Here is a 20752-nt window from a genome sequence, read left to right on the forward strand (position 1 = left end):
CTGTATCTGTCGCCGTGGTTTTCTCTCTCGCGGCGTCTGGAATCGCCGCTGCTCTCTGTGTCGTCGTAAATACTCGTCGTGGCTGTCTCTCTCTCGTTTCTATCTCTCTCCAGCGTTTGTAGTCCCTGTTCTTGTCATTCGGAGGTAGTTTTCCCCTCTCTTTGTTTGTGTGAAATCGTTATGTGCCGGTGACTCTGTTTTCGGATTCCTCATTTTCCTCACTGTTTCGGATTAATTAGTTATGATTTTGTAGGTTAAGCTCTATCTGTAAGAAGCTTGATAAACTTCGAAGCTTTACACAGGAAACCTGCAAAAATGAGTTAATAGCTTAAGACAAAGTATTGTTTCTGTTTGATTAGATGAACTTGAAAAGCAATCATAAGAATATGAGTTTGAAATTGCTAAAATGATGTTCTACTTCCTATAATGATCTCGTGTGGTTTGATTTGCAGTTGGGTTCGACTGAACATGAATTAAACATCAAGAAACCAAACACTTTTTCCCAACCTTTCTAATTTTGTGGAAATTTGTGTCGAAACTGTTTCCACTTCTCTTCACCTTCTTGAACTTCAAAACGTATGGCTAGGGTTCTTATCACTGTGTCTGATAAGAGTTTAGATAATGGGATGCTTGTATTACTTAGTAAAATAAGAACGATAACAGAGTTTTTCCCATTACAGAGATCAAAAACTCTTACCCACCTCACAACTTCTCTCAAAAGCCAAAAGACGATAGATATATATTCAGCCTTCTCATGGACAATTGAGCAAGGCCTTAACAACCTATACAAGCATTCCCTATGTATGTAAACTCCTGCCACCAACACGTCCCTCCCTCTGTGTGCCTCCAACTGTCACAGCAGCCGAAACTTCCTTTATTCTTGCTTGTCGATCTGTCCTTCTCCCTTCTAGTCAGCAATTCCCCCTTCTGCCCTCCTGGATTTAGTTGCCTTCCTCACGAACGCTCTAAAAGGCTTATCAGTGCCCCACAAAGTTTTTGCTATTTACCAAACTAAATCCACAAAAAAACCCAACTTTTCTGACAGGATTCTGACATCTTGAGTTTTTTGTTTTGTTAACTATGCAATGATTCCGGAAAAGAAGTCACTCTGTAGTAGGAAACAAAATGTGGGACTTGAAATCTCCAAAGAAATTGATCCAAATCTAAGAATAGCAAATCTCCGGCGACCAAGTTCGATTGATCCTAGAGACGACTTCCACACATGTGAGCCTAAGCTTCATCGAATCAAGCAGCTATTACTAAACATTCAAATGGCCGAATTTGTAGGACAAATTCATCGCAGGAAACGAAGATTGACTCGACCCATCCAATCCAATACATGAACAACCGCAAATCAAGGAAGAAATCACTGCAACCCCTAGAGAAGAGCTACAGCGAAGAAACCATGAACCCAGCAGTCAAACCGCAAGAGACCCACCAAATAATCATCCCACACTGAACCTGCATTTCTCCCCCAAGATCCAGAAATTCCAAACACACACACGCACGCATACAGCACGCATATATATACACACTACTCACTGTCGGGTCCACCGAGCTGGGTGACGGCGTCGACGAACCGCTCATGGAGCTCCGCTGTCCAACGGAGGCGGGGCTTCGGGTCCGTCGTCAAGACCAAGCACGCGTCGCCGGGAAGGTTAGTTCCATCGAGAGCTCCATGGTACTCGCCATGCCCACCAACACTTCCATCGAGCGGAAGCGAGCGAATCGCTGAGTACATTGGCTCGTTTTTTTTCTGCCTTCTCTCTCTCTCTCTCCCTTTTTCTATTTCCCCGGGAAAATGAAGGAAAATGTGGGGGAGATTTAAGAGAGCGATCGATATGCAGATTTCTGGGAAAATGGGTCCGGATCGGGTCGGGTCGGGTCGGGTCGGGTCGGGTCATGGGACAGCGAAGAGACGGGTGGATAGATTGGACGTACGTCCCGACATGCGTGAACAATACATAGAAGGAACATGTATCGCAAATAAATAAATAAATAATAGTATAATTTAATAAAGTAATAACTACACCAATTAAATAATCACGTTCAATTAGATTAAAAATGGCATAAACGAATTTAGTACATGCTTAGCCAATTATATCCGTTTAATCACACTATTGTTCACATGAGTGCGAAATTAAATATATTATTTAACTATTTCGAGATATATACGGAAGAGGAGATTCCTTAACGGAGGGGATTTGGGATTGTGATTCGGACCGAAACCAGAGTCTAAATCTAATGAAGTAAAATGATTCATTTAAGGACAGAGGCGAAATTGAAATTCTTAATGGCTTGGAAAGTTTCCGGTTATCAAATGAGTCAACTCGACTCGATTTGGATTTAAACGATATGAATTTGAGTTCAACTCGTAAGACTCGTTTTTAAACGAGGTAAAGAAATCTCGCATCGACTTGTTTAGGAAAAAAATACATAATAAATGATATTTTAATAGATAATTTAAACATCAAATTTTAAATGTATAAAAGAAGAAAAGTAAAACAAAACTAAAAAATATATAAATTTATGAATGTAATTTATAATATCAAATTCTAACTCTATTATGATATATTGTACTAAAACTTAAACGTACCACTACAAAAAAATGTAATTATTAATAATATTAACTAATGAAAATAGAAATACATAATAATGTAATTTTTATATGAAGATAATGAATGAAAATTAGAAATAAATACTCGATATCTTATACAGTGAGTGAGAATAAGGTTAATATTTAGATGTGGAATGTTGAATATAGAAAGAGAAAATGATTTTTTAAATCCATTTAAAACGATTGTTGTGAAATTTTTTAGTATTAATCTTAAATTATATAAAAATTTAAAATATTAAAATAATAGAAAATTTTAAATTCTAATCAAATGAAAAAAATATTACTCTATAATTCTAATTGAATTTGTTTAAATAATAAAAAATTTTACTAAACGTAAAGTTTTTTAAAAATCTTAAATTGGAGTCTCTCTAAGGTGGGGTCGTGCAACCTCACCCTTTGAGACGGCACTGTAGGGAACAATACAGAGATGTATATATCAATAGTAAATTTCATTGATTATATATTAACGAATTTAAATAGTTATGTATCTATGCATATTGATGGGGACATGGTGGAAAAATCCCAATGTATAAAAAAGGGTAAAGAAAAAAGCAAAGATGAGAGGCATGCAGAGGCATGACAACGATGTCGTGTAATGTCTTTGTCGATCCAATAGTACTCTTCTCTGTTTTCCTTTATAATATTTATATTTTATAATATTACATTGCTTATTTATCTATTTATTTCCAAGTTATAGGCGATTCTCTACGCGCGTGTGTGTGTATATATATATATATATATACCGTAGAAAATTCCATACGCAAAAAAAAAACATTAAATTGTATTACTCATGTAAAAAAACACACACTAGTTTGGAAAAATACATGTTTTATTAATAATCCTAAAATACTATTTTAAAAAAACTTATAATAATACTAAAAAGATTATAAACAATTACATTTACACACAATCTTATATTATTCCTTTATACGAAAAAACGGACTTAACTCATTTGTGAAAGCTATAAATTTATTATTTTCAGAAACTATAACTATTTTATTTTAGAAGATATATATATATATTTTTGAAATACTGCAGTTGAAAATTTCTATGACGAATTTAAAATATATCTAGTTGATATAAATATAGTAATTTTTTTAAAAAAAATTATCAGATAAATGCATTAAACAAATGACACGAAATTCGTCCGTTCAATTGCTATAACAATTAAGATAAATTAAAAAGGTGCTTATAAACATGAGGGGGGGAATAAAGAAGCAAAATCAAAATAATAACTAAACATGCAATTTGATGGTTAATTTTCTTTAGCTTGATTCCCTCGTTTTGAAATTGTAATATCATTGTCTTCGTAGGGCGACTGGTTGCACCGCCGCTATCCGCAAACGGAGGGACTGCGATTTTCGGCGATTGCAGGCGATTGAAAAACTGACTGGTTGAACCGCAACTACCCGCGACCGCAATCAAACTTATGTTTTCTAATCGTAGCTTCTATCTTGCATTTTATTAGCGGTTTCTGACGTTTTGACAAAAAAGCTAAAATATCTTCATTAAAAAATATATAAAACTCTAATATATATATATTTATGATGAGTTTGTTTAGTGTTATGGTTTGATATTATTTTTTAGTATTATATTTTAATAAAAAATATATAATAGTATATTTTTTAGATTTAATAATGATTATTTTTAATAATTTTATAATAAAATTATTTTTTTACTTTAAAATAAATTAAATTGATAATATTTATATTTTAAATTTATTATTTAATTATCATAAATTTAGCAAATATTTTTTATCAAATGATACTAAAAATTTTAATTAAAATTATTATAATAATAATTTATAATTTATATCAAAACACAACCGCAACGAACCATTCACTTCTAACCGCACTCACCTGTAGTCGCTGCTAACAACAACTTATCAACCAATCAATTCTTATCATTTATAAACGTTATCAAACGCTCTGAAAACACCTCCACTCGCAACCGCAACTACTGCAGTACAACCAGTCGAACCCATAATCTATCGTTATTTTTCCAAACATGGTTTTCACTTCAAACCTATTATATACTCTTTTGGCAAAATAAAAAAAAATATTAAAGTATATGTACCTTAAAAAAACAATAAGGAATTAGGATTACTAAGCAAAATAAAAAAAACTACATTATTTATGTGTTTAATAATATAATAATAACTGCTGTGTTTTAATTAATTAAATGAAAACCATCACTTTCCACCAACCCTCTTCACATAATACACACATATATATATATACACTAACTATTATAATATATGTGACCGCAGATGTGTTTTCATGATTTTAAGTTTGGTAATGCATGAATAATTTATGAATTATGAGGAGCTGTACTTTTGTTAACATCAATTGAATATAATTACTCTTTTGGATTGGTAGGTTGGACCTTTACATTTTTAAATAATATATCAAGAAGATCATTATTACATTGCATAGATACCTTAGTGAACATATTATATTCCTTTCTATAATTTACTGATGTAGTAGACCCATATGAAATATCACTTATATATATACATATACCTCGCGGAATCAAGATCATTTTCCACTAAACCAATCTATAGAAACAGTAATTATATATAAGGTTATTCTCATAAATGGAAATGAAAAATGATTTGTATTAATAAATATAATTTTATATTTTTAGAAATTATGCGTTGGTCAGTCCAACAGCAGGCAAGAGAGACAAAAGGCAGGCTCGACAGGATTTGTTCACTAGGACCCTACACGATCAAACATTGTATCAAATCAATAGTGCCCTAAATATAACCCTCATCTCTTCAATTGAAAATCCAAGTTAGCTGCTATTCAAAAATAATATGGTATTGTTTTTATAAGATTTAGTTTTAGATTAGTATATATAATATAATACCAAACCAAATGTTGTCACTACAATAAAATTATAAAAAAATGTTAAATTTTTACGTTAAACAATGTGTAACCGAGGAATGGACATTTGGTGTATTTTAGTTTATTTTTCATTAATTTAAAATTATATCACTAATTTCTTATCATTTTTTTATTCCATTTCAATTTTATTCTAACAATTTCAAAACGATTATGAGAAAAAAAACCCTATGTCACTGAAGATCAATCAACACATGGACTGTTTCTTATGTTCTTGTTGCTGTTGTTGCATCCGACAAGGGACACTGTATTCCAATTTGCAAAACTCGACTGAGGGCAAAACCAAAGGTCCACAACCACAAACACGATCAGATTCTGACCTCAGAAGTTTAGAAATATATAAGCTTGAAAACACAACGCACTTTATTATATATCTCGAACCACAAAACGAAAGCCTTCCTGAGTTACAAGACTTCGATTCGGCTTTATTATATTGTAGTGGATCTCTAAACCGAAATGCTATTCGGTATGCCCTTTCCGGTCATGCCACCTTCCCTTGTGTAGTCCGAAGTGTTTGGATACAACAAAGTGTACGGCATCTTAACCGGACCAAACCGGTTCATCAAACTCTTGTCGTTGTTCCTTTTGATGATGTTGTTCTCTATCTGCTCAAGCCTCTTGGTGAATCTTCTAGACATAGCCAAAATCTCATCATCAGTCGTCCAATTCGGAGATTCCCTCTGTCCCAATTAAAGCTCGTCCGTTGAATGCATAGACAAAACCTCGATGATAGAGATTCTGAGTAGTGTCTGCAGTTGCGGAGTGATCGTCTTCAAATATGCGACATCAGGGTCATTCTTCAATTCTTCATACTCTTCCGTACCCGGTTCAGGCATAAACTTACGACTAACAGTTGGTCGGTTAGGGTGAAAACTAGCATAAGGATATTGACCGAAGTTAACTGCAGCATGGAGAGCAGATGCAATCCAGATGATGATCGAACAAGATTGGATCAGTTCGGACCGAGATTGCATTCTCGACCACCAAGGCTCGTATTTCTTATCTCCATGGCCTACGTTTCGGAGTTCAAACCACCACGCTTGAAGCTCGACATCGGCTTGGATAGCTTTGTCGGTCTTGTAATATTCTGTAACCCATGTTTCAATGGCTGACCATATCTCAAGCCCATCAACAGCGTATGGATAATCCTCGATCAGAAGACGAACACCACCATCATAGTTTGGATCCAGAACTGCCATTCCTCTGTACATAAACATTCATTAGGTTACCCCCAAGTTCCACTGAAGAATAAAAAGCTAGTTTAGAGGATAACCTCTTGAGAAGATATGCAGGAAGAGCCTGATCGATGAAAACCCAGTTTCGATAACGTGAAGAAGATAGTTCCATGGAGTACTTGCCCGGGAATACCGTCCTTTCGAGCACACCATCGGCGTTAATAAGGATATGACGAGCCAACGCGTTTATCTGCATTGTGTCGCGAAAGTGAGGATGTAGAAGCTTATAGATCGGATGAACCACACTCAGCTGCCTATTCGCTGATATTATGAACGGCTCCATAGTAGCATGAGTATGCAACCTATGAAAATCGATCGATATCAAATATAAGAATCAGTTTAAAGCAACAGTTTAGCATAATAACTAGCTAGATCGGTTGGTCTTTTACCAGTGGCTGATGAGTTGATGATAACAGGAATCATTGATTGCAACATAAGCCTTAGCAAGCTGCCATATTGAACCCTCGACACCTTTCTCAGCCGGAGTGAAGATTTTACTTACAGCTCCATACTTTTCGCCTTGTGGATGAGGAAGACTCAACTCAATGGCTAGAGGCATCAGAATTCCATTGTCTTGAAGGAGCAAAATGGTCCGAGTAGCATATAGTTTTGCACCTGTAGAGTTTATCCTCCTTAAGTAGGGCATCAATGAATCATGATAATCCAAAATGTACAACTTGTTTTGCTTCAATGCCTGCAATAACAAACATGTGAACGATATGGCGATTATAGTTTCAAGTACCTCGTCGATGGTAAGACCATTCATGTTGGGCTCGACGTGCTCTTCACGGATAGAAGAGCGTTGGTTACCATATATATCAGAATCTAGCTTACTCACCGGAGGAAATTCCTGCATTTTGCACGAGATTTCAACAAAAAAGGCATCGAATAAAGAGAAAAAAATGATAAGATTCTAAGACCTGGAGACGCATGATGACAAGTGGATTGAGATCGGCGATCATTTCACGGCCAAACTCCTCATCGGTTCTCCAAGCCGATCTACTCTCTGTAAAAACACAAACTTTCACAAGAGAAACCTGAAGTCTACTTTGTTATGACGACAACACAAGTACAATAAAACACATACCTTTGATAATAGCGGACATCGGATACTTCAAAAAGCGATCGCCATCATTATGAACAAGTTCTCTAAACATCTCCCATGGAAGAATGTCACGAATCTTGGAAATAATATGAGCATTAGGATGCTTGATACCACCCTCATAAAGGTTGAAAATATCATCGAAACTATCAAACTCGTTGAAGTTCTTGTCACAGAGAGAACCGATTTCAGGGACGATGACTTGAGTCACAGATTTGACAGCGTAGGCGATAAAGTCTGAGAACTTCACCATGTTGAACCTCTCATCTCGAGGGACGTATATGTCCAGACTTAGTAGCGGCAATCTGCTCTCTGACTTCGAATCTGTTCTAATGAAAAACCGTGATGAGAATCAACATATTATCTAATGTTTTATAAACTTAAATGCATTACTTTGATATTTTACGGGGCCTACCTCAATTTTACTATGAACAACTTCATGACATGCAATATATTTCATTCAACACATTTTATGGCTATATATTTATATATTATGTATGTGAAAACCCTTGATCAAATAAAAAATGGGAGAGTTTTGAGAATCTAACCGGTCTTAGTAGGTTTGCGTCCGGTACGACAGCGACGAGGATAAGGGTATTCAGGGGAACCACTGAGGACAGGACGAGCAGAGTCTTGATGTTTGTCCGGAGCTCCCAAGTCATTGAAAACATCGTAATCATAGACTCTGTTCCATTCCTTCCTCTCTCCTTTTCCATTCCCTCGTAGATTCTTCAACTCTTCTACCCTTATTTCCTTGAGCAACTTCGGCATTTCACTTGGCAGATACGCCTAATTTATGCGAGAAAAAATAAAAAAAAAATTAGACCCACAATCAAAAGATAAATCTAAATGATATTGTTAACTGATTACCTGATTTGAGAAAAACACACGATCATAACCATAACAGTGAGAAGGGTAGATCCAAGAGTTGCAGACAAAATGGATGGGCCCAGAGGCACCAGGAACATCATGGAGAGTGAGAGACTTGAGAAAGAATTGGCTGCGGTGATTGTTCTTGATCACAAATGCGTTCGGCGTCCCCATTGACTCATCCCACTCAAACGCAACGGCAAACGCAGTTTCTTCAGCGGTCACCGTCGACTTTATCTTTGTCATCCATTTCTCCAAATGAGATGCTTTTCCGAGTCTTCCTCTCCTCTCATTTTCTGCAATACACATAATTTGGAATCCACAACAACACCCAAAAACACGACAGATGAGATGAAATAGGAAAACTGGTCGTCGGGTTTCAAATAACCTGGATCGGGTTGAACAGAGCTGACGAGCTGGAGAGTGACATGACGGCCGAGGAGCTCATGAACACGGTCAAGAACGGATGCCACGACGTCTTTGAAATCGAGCACGTTCTTCTTCATCACGACCACTTCTCCTTGGATCATCGTGACAGATCTCTGGACCTCTCCCGCCATTGTCTAAGAAGATTTCTGCCAAGCCTCTGCAGTTCATGGTAAGACCGCAGGGAGAGAGAGAGAGATTAGAGAGACAGCAATCTGATGCTGGGAGAATACATATACTGTGTACATAATACATATATATTATATTGTATATAGGCTGTGTATACGACGATATATGCGTGTGCATAAACACATACAGAACTATATGACTAACACGAACACTACAAAGCCAGTAACGATGGCTTTCGCAACGTCTATTATACTGAGGGAATTCTACTTTCGCTACCGTGCGAATCGTGCAAGGAATCACACACACACAAAAGTATAATTAAAATTGATTATCAATATATATATATATATATACAAAAAATAGAAAAAGAAAATAAGCAAAGAACAAAAGAGTAAACAGAAGAAAATTAATTATTAATTAAAAATTAAAAAAGCAAAAAGAAGATGGGATTTAGAAACCTTGGATTCCAAGCGCATTCAAACACCAAATAGACCGATTCGAATTTCGTACTGCTGATGCGAGTTGGAGGGTGATTTTTATAGTTTAGAACTCACATTAATTGAAGTAATTATAGTTCAACCGAATTAATTACGCATTAATAAACGTAAATTAAAAACGGTCTCAAAGATTTCTTAGGTCTTACATAATGAGTTTGTTGGCAAACACTAAGTTTATTTTTAAAAACGAACAACTACTTACCCCAAAACGTCTTTATCTGCATCTCTTGCGTTGTATCTTGTGTACCCGAGGCCGGTATAGTCCCAAACCTAAAACCGAAACAAAAGTACAAATGTTTATGATGTTCAGTCCATCATCAGAATATACAGTCCTAAACTTGTTTCATTCTTTATGAATAGTGTCATCACCAAGTTGATGATTCTCTAGATCTGCTTGTTCTGTTACGTTGAGATCAAATCCAAACGAGAAAGGAGGTCCATTATAGGAGGGTTTATAAGAGCCACGTTAATACCAACGCCTAAAGAGGCTATTATTTCATGAATTTGAAAAAGATTTCAGCAGTCATCATCAACTAAATGTTTCTTCAGCATAGAATTCTGAAGTAGAAGTTTTTAGGGAGGACAACCTGCATTTTATCGAAATATAGTTTTTATTTCTTCAAATATTGATAATGGTAGCTTACCGAAGAATAGTTCTTCAGCTACTATTTTCTTATCTGATGTTAATCGATAGTAATGATCTCTAAATTCACAAATAAATGCTTCAAGATAGCACATATTGCAAATTCTAAGATTTACTATTTTCCATAATGCTATTTCAGATATTTGTGTTTCTCGTAATGGTGAGTCGGAAGTTCTTCCCAGAAATTCCTCACTTATTACGTCGATTAATCTGATAAATGTTTCTCATGCAGTTGGTCTAAGAATTTTTTCTGCTTTTATTCCCGATGATAGATTTGTTAAATAATTATATATTATTCCCGTTGTTTTATGTTCGAGGTAATTTAACATCTCATGAGGATGTAATTCCCTTGTTTCTTTATTAGTCTGTATTAATAAACTTGTTCGATTTTTCCAATCTTCCAATGTTCTTAACAGATTAATTTCACAATCTAGATTCAATATTTCTAATGATTTTACGTTAAACGTATCATATTTCGGGATATACTCAAGTGGAACTTTCCTCCAATTATTTTCTTTTGGAATATATTGATTTTGATATAATTCATATTCATAATCTTTGTATCCTTGATATTCATCATGTGTTCGTTTTTTGGGTAATGTATTTTCATTACTAGTTCCTCCCCTCTCTAGATGTTCAATTTTGACTAAAAAAAGGATTTTCGTAAGGACTTTCGTAGGGATTTTCATCACTACTATAGTCTAAGACAATTTTTTCAGTTTCATCTGGTTGTTGTTCTTCGGGTATGTTGAGAGCAGCTAATAATGTTGATAGTTTTTCTATTTGATCATCTAATCCTTCCATTATATTTTAGGTGGTGGTTTAATTCGTAAATTAGACTGATCAATAATAATTAATTCTTTTGTTTCTTTCTTAAAGTGATCTTGTAGATCTTTTATAGTAATGTATTTGTTTTGATTTAGTCGTCCAGTTATTTCTTGTAATTGATCTATTATTTCTAATATTTTTAGTTTTTCATCTTCGTTTGGATTTATTATTTCTTTTCCTTTATTTTTTGTAATAATATTTTGTATTAATTCTTTGGCGTCATTAAGTTCTTTTATTATTTGGATTTGTCTGTTATTATAACTGTAATTATTTGTTGTTGTGAGTATTTCTTTTATATTTAGTAATAATTCATTTATTTCAGAAAATGTTTCTTTAATTAATTTTTCTATAGTTTCCTTCATAGTTTCTGTCATCCTATTATTGTTTTAATATATTCTTTTAATTCTTCAGAGTTTTGTTTTATTTCCTTAATGCTTTTTCCTTGTAGATATATTATTTCTTCTAATTTTTTATTTATATTTTTAGTTTCATCTTGTTTTTCATGGTTTTGTTCGAATATTTTTATTAATTTTTGTAATTGATTTTCTAAATTTGATTTTATATTTTCAATATTTCTTTTTAATTCTTCGTGATTTTCTGGATTTTGATGTATGATTCCATAAGAAATCATTTCAACAATATTATTTAAGGTAAATCCTATTTTCTTTATTTTATTTCGAGATTATGATTAGTATCATCATCAAAGATGGTACCAATATAATATCGGCTTTGATTATGAAGATTTTTTGGTATTGTTATCACTTTTCCTTTATAAGAAAATCCGGGATAACACTCATCTTCATTTGTTAATATTAATGGTAATCCTTTCGAAAAATCAATTTTTTCGTTGTCCATAATCGTTGCCTTGCTCTGATACCAAGTGAAAATTTGTCAGACTAACAGAAATTTAGTCAGACTGGTCATACCGTTTGAATTGGTCATACTCAAATTTTTTGGTCAAACTAGTCATTGTGGTATTTTTGTAATTTTATTAAAAATGTTGGTTTTTTGGGAAACCCTAGAGATTCTAAAGTTATGGTTGTTACTCTTGTCATTTTTAAGGTTATTTTTGTTATTTTGCCCTGCAAACAAATTGAAAAGGTAATATTGCAAAAATGACCTTGTCATTCTCTACTTAAGGTTAAAAAAAAACCAAAAATGTAGACAGTACTGTTTTAGCCTTGAAAAGTTTGGACACATATCAGAACCAAATATATTCATTTATTTGACTATTTTACTTTAAAAACACATACGTTGCAGAACAATATATACTTATATATTTATTATATAAAATATATTTATGTGACATTAATCAAACGCCATCATCTCATGGTTAAGACAAACTCGACGAACGTAAGACAAAACAAGTCATAATTTCTACTAATATTTGTGTAATATATTGGGTATAGATGACTTATGTTGAGAATTCTCTTTTTACACGTGAAAATAGAGCACCAAAACGATGAAAATGTGTTATTTTAACCCCCTACAACTTTTTAAATTGTTTAAACTTAATTTGGACTTTTATTTTCCGTGTTCGAACGGTCAGACAATCATACCGGTCAGACGGTCATATTTTATCAAAATTGATGAATTTACAAATTCAAAAGTGTCACCATGGTAATAATTATCTCTTATAACAAAATTTTCAAATTTAAAAGGATCGTTGCAAAAGGGATTGATCATTATAATGTAGTTTCTTTCAAAACAAGTCATAAATTCTACTAGTGTTTATGTAACACATCGGATACAAGTGAATTATGTTGAGAATTGTTTTTTTATACATGAAAATAGATCACCAAAACGATGAAAATGTGTTATTTTAACCTCCATACACTTTTTCGAATCGTTTAAACTTAATTTGGACCTTTATGTTCCATGTTCAACGGTCAGAAAGTCATACTGATCATATGGTCATACCGGTCATACGGTCATACTTTATCAAAATTGATGAATTTATGAGTTTAAAAGTGTCAACATGGTAATAATTATCTCTTATAACAAATTTTTCAAGTTTAAAAGTATCGTTGCAAAAGGGATTGATCATTATAATGTAGTTTCTCCCAAAACAAGTCATAAGTTCTACTAGTGTTTATGTAACATACGGGTGTCAAAAACACCCGAGGCCCGATATCCGGCCCGAACCCGCCCGTAAAATTTACGGGTTTGGGCTTCACAAATCAAGGCTCGTTCGTTTTTCGGGTCGGGCCAGCCCGCCCAAAAAATTGTGGGCCAAAAGCGGGTTCGAGCCGGACTGGCTCAGCCCCGGCCCGTAGACCCGATTAAAATATAAATTATATATATAAATATATATATATGTATATAGATAAATATATGTATACATATATATATTCGCTCATATTTAATCATATATATATATACATTTATTCAATCTTTTATATATATATATATATATAATATGTATAAAAAATATACAAATATTATATAATATAGAAAGTTCTAAAAAAACTAAAAAATTATTTAATATTAAATAATTTAGGATATAATATTTTTATAAATGATATAATCAAAATTAAAATACTATTAGTTTCAAATATAATAATTTATCATTTTTAAAAATTTATTACCTCACAAAATTAGAAAATTGAAATTTTAATTTATATTAAATCAAAATATATAACTTTGTTATCTATTTTTTGTCTTTTTATTTTCAAGAAATATATTAATTTTTTTGTATTTTAATTATTTTAATTTGTTTATTATTTTGTATTTTATTTTTAAAAATTTCAAGCATGAAGCTCGGTCCAAACCCGAAAAAAGCCCATAGAGCCAGGTTTCGGGCCAAAGATTTTAGGCCCATTGCTTTTTCGGGTCGGGCCGATCCGACCCGTAAATATTCGGGTTTGTGTCGGGCTCGGGCCGGACCGGGCCTGTAATACCCCGATTCCTGAGTAAAATTATTTAATTAATTTCTGGAATAAAATAGGGTAAAACAACCCTAAAATATAAGATGATTGGCATAAATATCGAATCAGAGGACAAGTGGGGCTAAAACGCGTGGAAACCGTCGAAAAACGAAGGAAAAATGGGTCTAGACCGATCGGTCCAGGGGTAGACCGATCGGTCCATGGAAAAAGCGAAGAAAAGGCGAAAAACCGAGCCTAGACCGAGTGGTCTAGAGTGCAGACCGATCGGTCTGCACGTTCACGGGCCAGACCGGACGGTCCGACAACTAGATGCAGTGGACGACACCCTATGGCCCTTCTACCCTCTCCCTAGCTCCTATGGCGGCGTTAGAGGTCGATTTAACCGGCTCCAACAGGTGAAGATCACCATTCTGCAACCCAGTACCTGTTCTTCGAAGGCATAGAAAAATAGAGAGATTCAAGGGGATTTGAGGCGAAACAAGTTCGGGAAATCGAAGAGGGACATCCCTAGGAGGTTCCTGGAAAGTTTCACGACCAAAGACGACCCGAAGAACGTACACGAGCTCGGAAAAAAACGCACATCACTTGAATCCGAGGTGAGTGGTTTTGAGTTGTGTTTGTGAGATTCAATTCTCATGATTTATGGTGTAGATTAGTGTTTCTGCAAGAGTTAAGGACCTAGATAAGTTAAATAATGAGTGGGCAACAATCAGAATCAAAATCGGATCAAAATTTGGGCAAAAATGGCGAAAATCGGGCTGGAACTCGCGAAGAAGACGAAGTTCAGGACCCAAACCGATCGGTCTAGGTCTAGACCGAACGGTTTGGGCCAACGGCATAAGAACGGTCTGAGATACACAAAGACTGATCGGTCTAACATGTAGACCGATCGGTCTAGGTCAAAAATTTGAGAAAATGGACAACACTAGCGATCGGTCCGATTCCAACGTAGACCGATCGGTCTACATACATAGACCGATCGGTCTAGACTATTTTTCTTAAGGAATCAGACAGGTTCATAAAAATTGGGAGAAAACCAAAAAAATGTAGACCGATTGGTCTACATAAAGACCGATCGGTCTTGCACCTAAAACTTAAACGAGATGATCAGAACTTGTAGACTGGACGATCTACTCGTAGACCGACCGGTCCAAGCCAAAATAAAAAGGGAAAAATCTCAAAATCGCTGGACCGTTCAAATGGATTAAACTAGAATACGGAGTTAAGTTGTAATTAAAACGAAAATGATAAACAAGTATAGAACGAATACGGAAAGAGATAAATGCATAAAAATGGAAAGAAGTAAACTGCAAATCAAAGCGAATGCTAAGGATAAATCTAAGAGGAAAAATTTGGAAGTGATGATATAGAAGTAGTGGATAAATAATTGGGTCGTGATGCATGTGATTGAACGGTTGGGAATCCCGTACTTAGTACCGGTGGACGGCGTGAGTCAGTACTAGTACGAGGTGTGTGGATATGAAACGAGTGCCGGTTGACGACTTGGAGTCAGCACTGGGTGTGAATGGTTTCTGTAGTAGTACCGGTTGACGAACTAGGAGTTAGTACTACTACTGAAATAAAACACCAGTACCGGTTGACGATGTGGAGTCAGTACTGGTGTTGTTGGGTGGACGTTCCCATAACGGTACCAGTCGACGACGAGGAGTCAGTACCGTTATAGGAATGTTAGTGAAGCCGGTACCGGTAGACGACGTGGAGTCAGTACTGGTGGATCTGTGTGGTCGTCTCTATAATAGTACCGGTTGACGAAGTGGAGTCAGTACTATTATAGAGAAGCAGGGTGGAATCTAGTAGCGGTGGACGAATAGAGTCACTAGATGATGCCGATAGGAATTGGTATCTGATGGTGCCGGTTGACGACTTGAGTTAGTACCATCAGATATCGGAAATGTGTGGAAAATGATAATAAATTTAAAAAGACTATTGAGAAAACGTTAATTGGATAAAATAAGGAATTCTTGTGTTGAGAGATTAGTTGGCACCGTTCTTCATGAGAATGGGCTCTCCGGGCTCAACCCGAGCCATTCACTAAGCATTATGCTTAGCCCTCTGTTGTTGAATTTTTCAGATCCCGATGAGCACGAGTAGCGCACTTGCGACGACGACGACTTGGGAAAAGTGACATCATGTACGGACATTTGATCTTTCGTGTGTTTTGGACTGTGGAACATGGTTCCATGTGAAGACGGTTGTGTTTAAATTACGTTTTTGGACATGTGTTGTTTTAAGAGACGTGTGATGTGTGTTATTTCCGCTGCGTACTTTCATGTAAAAATGATTTTTAATTTCCCGTACTTTCGGTTTTATTGTATTTTATTGGTTTCGTCCATGTGACATATCCTGTTCACGGGATGCGGGATTCGGGTGTCACAGGGCCGGCCCGGTAATTTTGACACCCTAATGTAACACATTGGATACAAATGAATTATGTTGAGAATTATTTTTTTACACATGAAAATAGATCACCAAAACGATGAAAATGTGTTATTTTAACCTTGTGACTGTTCTGAAATATGTGACCATGTGATCATGTGACATTGTGACCATGTGACCTTGTGATCATGTATAGGGGTGTAAAATGGGCGGGTCGGGCCGGGTTCAATTCGGGCCTAGAATTTTTCGGATCGGGCCAGTTCGCCCATTTATTTTTCGGGTCTAGGATCGATGGTCCGGAGCCCGGCCCTACCGGGCTTCGGGCGGGTTCGGCTTTTTATTAAATAAAAATATTTTTTTTGCGATAATAATTATAATAATAATAATAATAATAATAATAATAATAATAATAATAATAATAATAATAATAATAATAATAAACATTCAACAAAAATATTTTTAAAACCGATAACAACAAAGTCATTTAGTTCACAAATAAAAATAAAATTGAAAAAATTATCCAATTGTTCAATTTTCCAACACCACAACATGCGATTAAAAACTTTTAAACGTGATAAAAAAATAACAACATAATATAAAAAGAAATTCTATGATGTAATTAATTTAAAACCTATAGAAAAAAATCAATATGTTCATATACAAACAAAGGTTTAAAAATATATATATTTGAAAACTTCTACCCTTTCTAAAATGTAAACTTATATATATGATGTAATATGGTTAAGAAATTCAAAACTCCCGTCACTTTAAAAAGTTTAATTGGAACCAAGATATAAAAGTTCATCATTTGGTTCAAATATATATATATATTTAGGCTCACATATTTATAAGTATAGAGAGGTAAAATTTTGGTTTAGAAAAGAAGGTTAGAAAAAACAAAAAAAAATTAACGGGCGTCAAGCCCGGCTAGAGACCCGACCGGCCGGCCCGACCGGCCCGTAGCCCATTTGGCCCGAGGCCCGAAAGCCCGAAGTTTAATGAGCCTACATTTTTTAGGCCCATGTCCTTATAATTTTCGGGCGGGCTCGGGCCGGATTTCGGGCTCCGGGCTTAATTGACATCCCTAATCATGTGATCGGGTTTCGGGCTCCGGGCTTAATTGACATCCCTAATCATGTGACCTTGTGACTGTTGTGACCCATATGATCCGTTGTCCTAATGACCTGTGAACCATATGATCCTGTAACCGTATGACCACGTGATCATGTGACTCGTAATTTATTTCTATAGTGTCATGTATGAGTGTTTTGCACAATGTGACCCGTATGAATGTTGTGCACATTGTGATCATTGTGGCATATATATCCATGCAAATTCGACAAAGATTTGTTACTACAAACGATAGAACTATAGAAAAAACAACAAATGGAAGAAAAGAACTGTAAGAACCATCAATGTGCATGAAAAAACTGGAATTTCGACACAAGCTTACCTATTTTCACTTTTCTCATTGATTTTGCTTGATTTTCTCGTGATTTTGTCCGAATTCTGTGGATTTTGAAGATAAAATAACAAGATGGGGAAGAGACTGAAAATACTGTAGAGAGAGAGAGCTCGTCGACAATGGTGAAAAGAGGAGAGAGAAATTGGTTTTTGTGATGAAAGAGAAAACCTAGAAAAATAGAATTTTTTATTTTTTTTTAATTTATATCTAAAGACTATTTTTGTAAATTGTGGATTAAGAGGGAAAGTTGGAATTTTTTTTCCAATGCAAGGGTAGCACTAGAAGTGTTTGTAGCACATTGAGATTAAAATGGAAGTTGCCCCGTTGTGAGAGAGAGAGAGAGAGAGAGAGAGAGAGAGAGAGAGAGAGAGAGAGAGAGAGAGAGTAGGGTTTTATAATTATAGGAGGAAAATATCTATTTTCCCCAGAAGAGGGCTAATCAGGTACATCTAGGTGTATGGATATTAGTGTGTACAATTGCCACGTGGGCCAGTTTTTTTATTTGTTTTACACTGGCGGCCCAACATTTTTAACATGACCGAAAAACCCATATTTGGGGGTGGGTCTCGACAATCTAGTTCGGTAGTTGGAGAACATCGAATGACTTTCTGTAATTCTTCGCTTGAAAAATCATCGATTTCATCTTTTATTCTCACAATCACAAATTGATTAGCGCCATAAGAAAGAGAGACTCCAGATCTCCAAGTTAAAGATCCACAAAGACGTGATCTTCGATTATTACCACCGTCACAAATTGGTTAGCGCCATGTGATTTGCCAATCTAAACGATTGTTACTGCCTGCCTAAGCTTAAAAGCCACCACCATCTCCACCGTCACAGCCGCCGCCGCCGCCGTCACAGCCGCCACCATCTCCGTCGTCACAGCCGCCACCATCTCCGCCGTTATAGCCACCACCATTTCCACCGTCATAGCCACCACCATAGCCGTCACCACCGAAAGATCGAGGGGCACTGGGTCCGTCATTGGCAGCGTTCACTCGGATGTTACGACCGTTCAGTTCCTAAAAATCCAACATTGAAGAGATAAGATTGAGTTAAGCCCATTATACAAAACCCAAATACATAAACACATGCTTTTTTCAGTATATACTGACCTTGCCATCCATGTCCGATACGGCAGAAGTAGCAGATTCCTCACTGCTGAAGTTGACAAAGCCAAAACCCCTTGACCTACCAGAGTCTCTGTCTACGATAACTCTAGCTGCACAGCGCAGAGATGTTTCGATCAAATACCAAACCACAAAATACGACAAGCATGAAAGCAAATTATCCAGACATGACGCCGGATTAACCGACTTGCAGAACAACCATATATGACACTAGAAATATGTATCAATAGGTGTCTGATGACAATAATGCATAAGACAGGAACTGCAACTGACAATCCCTCGTCACTATTACATATATCATTGCACTACAACTTATCAGACAAAAACAGCACAAGGAATTAGGTGGAAAGATCATTCGAGGAAGAACCAGAAAAATGGGATAATTGAATTACCATCAATCACATCACCGTATTTAGCAAAAACCTCTCTCAAAGACTGGTCGTCAGTTCCCCGCGAGAGACCTAAACCAAACACAGCAACGGGGGATTCAAAACCAATAGGCGGATTCAGACAGAACCAGAAAGCAGAAATAGACAAGAGATTACTACCTCCGACGAAGATTGTCGTAGACATGTAGCGGACAGAACAGAGCAGAGATGAAACAGGAGCCTGTGTGTTCTGGGTAACCGTTTTTCTCAAAAGACCGCTGAGTTTATTACAGAAAGCCATCGTAGATATCTGTGAATCCAATACACACACACGGGCACGTCAACAAAACCATATCCAAGAGAAACCGTTTAAGAACAACCAAAACAAGATTCAGAACCAGATCATCCTCAATCTCAATGTCGTTCACCATGAAAACAAGTTCAAAGTTCACAAACTCTTAAGTCTTAACACGACGATTTAAACAAAAGCAAACAAGAAAATCAAAGAAAAGCATACGAACAACAAAGACAGATACCGATGAACAAACATGAGAGAGCAGACACAAAGATAACAACAAGTAAGGAGGATCGAAGAAGGAGAAGGAGAAGAAAACGTACATCAGGGAGGAGAAATGTAGAAGCTAGGGTCTAGAGAGTGATATATGTAAAGTACCTTTGTATTTGTATGCTACACCTACTTCCACCACTACCCTCTAAACAAAAAATAAAATAAAAAAAGTTGAACATGACAAAAGACAATAAAATCTTTACATATTAATAAAAAGACAAAAAAACCTTTTATTTTTTTAATTTAAAAAATTCAAAATTAAAAAAATAAAGTTACGTAACTTTACTCTTCTTCTCCTCCCCTCTCTCTCATCCTAAAATTTTCTCCTCTCTCTCCTAACTCTCACGATTTCAGTTCTCTTCATCTCTTTTAAAACTTCCAATCTTTTGCGTTTTGTGTCGATTTCTCTCCAAAAAATCTATTTTCTATTTAAATCTCCGATTAGATTCGAGATTCGAAGAAGAAAGAACGACGAGAGAGAAGAACATGACTTTAAAATCATCTCGTTACTCATCTTCGACCGAGAATGAAAACCATATGGAGATTGTAGGGTTAGACAGATATATGGTAAGTTAAACTTCAATTTCTTTCAGATTTGTTGGATTTTGAAATTTGTTGTTGTTGAATTGAAGTGTGATTTTGAGATTTGACCGATAGAAATTTAGGGTTTTGGGTTTTTAAAA

At 35.5% G+C, this 20752-nt stretch overlaps 1 protein-coding gene, 1 long non-coding RNA gene and 1 pseudogene across 3 annotated transcripts; all 3 read right to left on the bottom strand.

Annotated features, from left to right (window-relative positions):
• Nucleotides 1-613: 613 nt before the first annotated feature.
• On the bottom strand, nucleotides 614-1808 carry LOC104821608. The gene is made up of 2 exons (XR_773099.1): nucleotides 1543-1808; nucleotides 614-973 (listed from the first exon to the last, which is right to left on the bottom strand). It is a non-coding gene; the product is annotated as an uncharacterized LOC104821608 (long non-coding RNA).
• A 4014-nt stretch (nucleotides 1809-5822) lies between these two features.
• On the bottom strand, nucleotides 5823-9444 carry LOC104821609 (annotated as a pseudogene).
• A 9181-nt stretch (nucleotides 9445-18625) lies between these two features.
• Nucleotides 18626-20179, bottom strand: LOC104821610 (glycine-rich RNA-binding protein 2, mitochondrial-like). 2 transcript variants are annotated; one of them, XM_010552529.1, is made up of 5 exons: nucleotides 20120-20179; nucleotides 19682-19811; nucleotides 19526-19594; nucleotides 19119-19225; nucleotides 18626-19025 (listed from the first exon to the last, which is right to left on the bottom strand). In XM_010552529.1, the coding sequence occupies exons 2-5, from the start codon at nucleotides 19800-19802 to the stop codon at nucleotides 18813-18815; spliced, it is 510 nt and encodes a 169-aa protein (XP_010550831.1). In that variant the 5' UTR covers nucleotides 19803-19811; nucleotides 20120-20179; the 3' UTR covers nucleotides 18626-18812. The 2 variants fall into 2 exon arrangements, with proteins under 2 accessions (XP_010550831.1, XP_010550832.1); XM_010552530.1 differs by lacking the exon at nucleotides 20120-20179 and adding an exon at nucleotides 20038-20109.
• Between the last annotated feature and the right edge of the window lie 573 nt (nucleotides 20180-20752).

The sequence above is a fragment of the Tarenaya hassleriana genome, unplaced genomic scaffold (genome assembly GCF_000463585.1).
Source record: "Tarenaya hassleriana unplaced genomic scaffold, ASM46358v1 Cleome34, whole genome shotgun sequence".
NCBI classification, from domain to species: domain Eukaryota; kingdom Viridiplantae; phylum Streptophyta; class Magnoliopsida; order Brassicales; family Cleomaceae; genus Tarenaya; species Tarenaya hassleriana.

Bases quoted from the DNA above. Each gene is read 5' to 3' on its own strand.
- LOC104821610 (XM_010552529.1), bottom strand. From the start codon at position 19,802: ATGGCTTTCTGTAATAAACTCAGCGGTCTTTTGAGAAAAACGGTTACC. The intron at 19,595-19,681 runs GTAGTAATCTCT...TGTTTGGTTTAG, and splicing joins TACGACAATCTTCGTCGGAG to GTCTCTCGCGGGGAACTGAC. The intron at 19,026-19,118 runs GTCAGTATATAC...TTGGATTTTTAG, and splicing joins TATCGGACATGGATGGCAAG to GAACTGAACGGTCGTAACAT.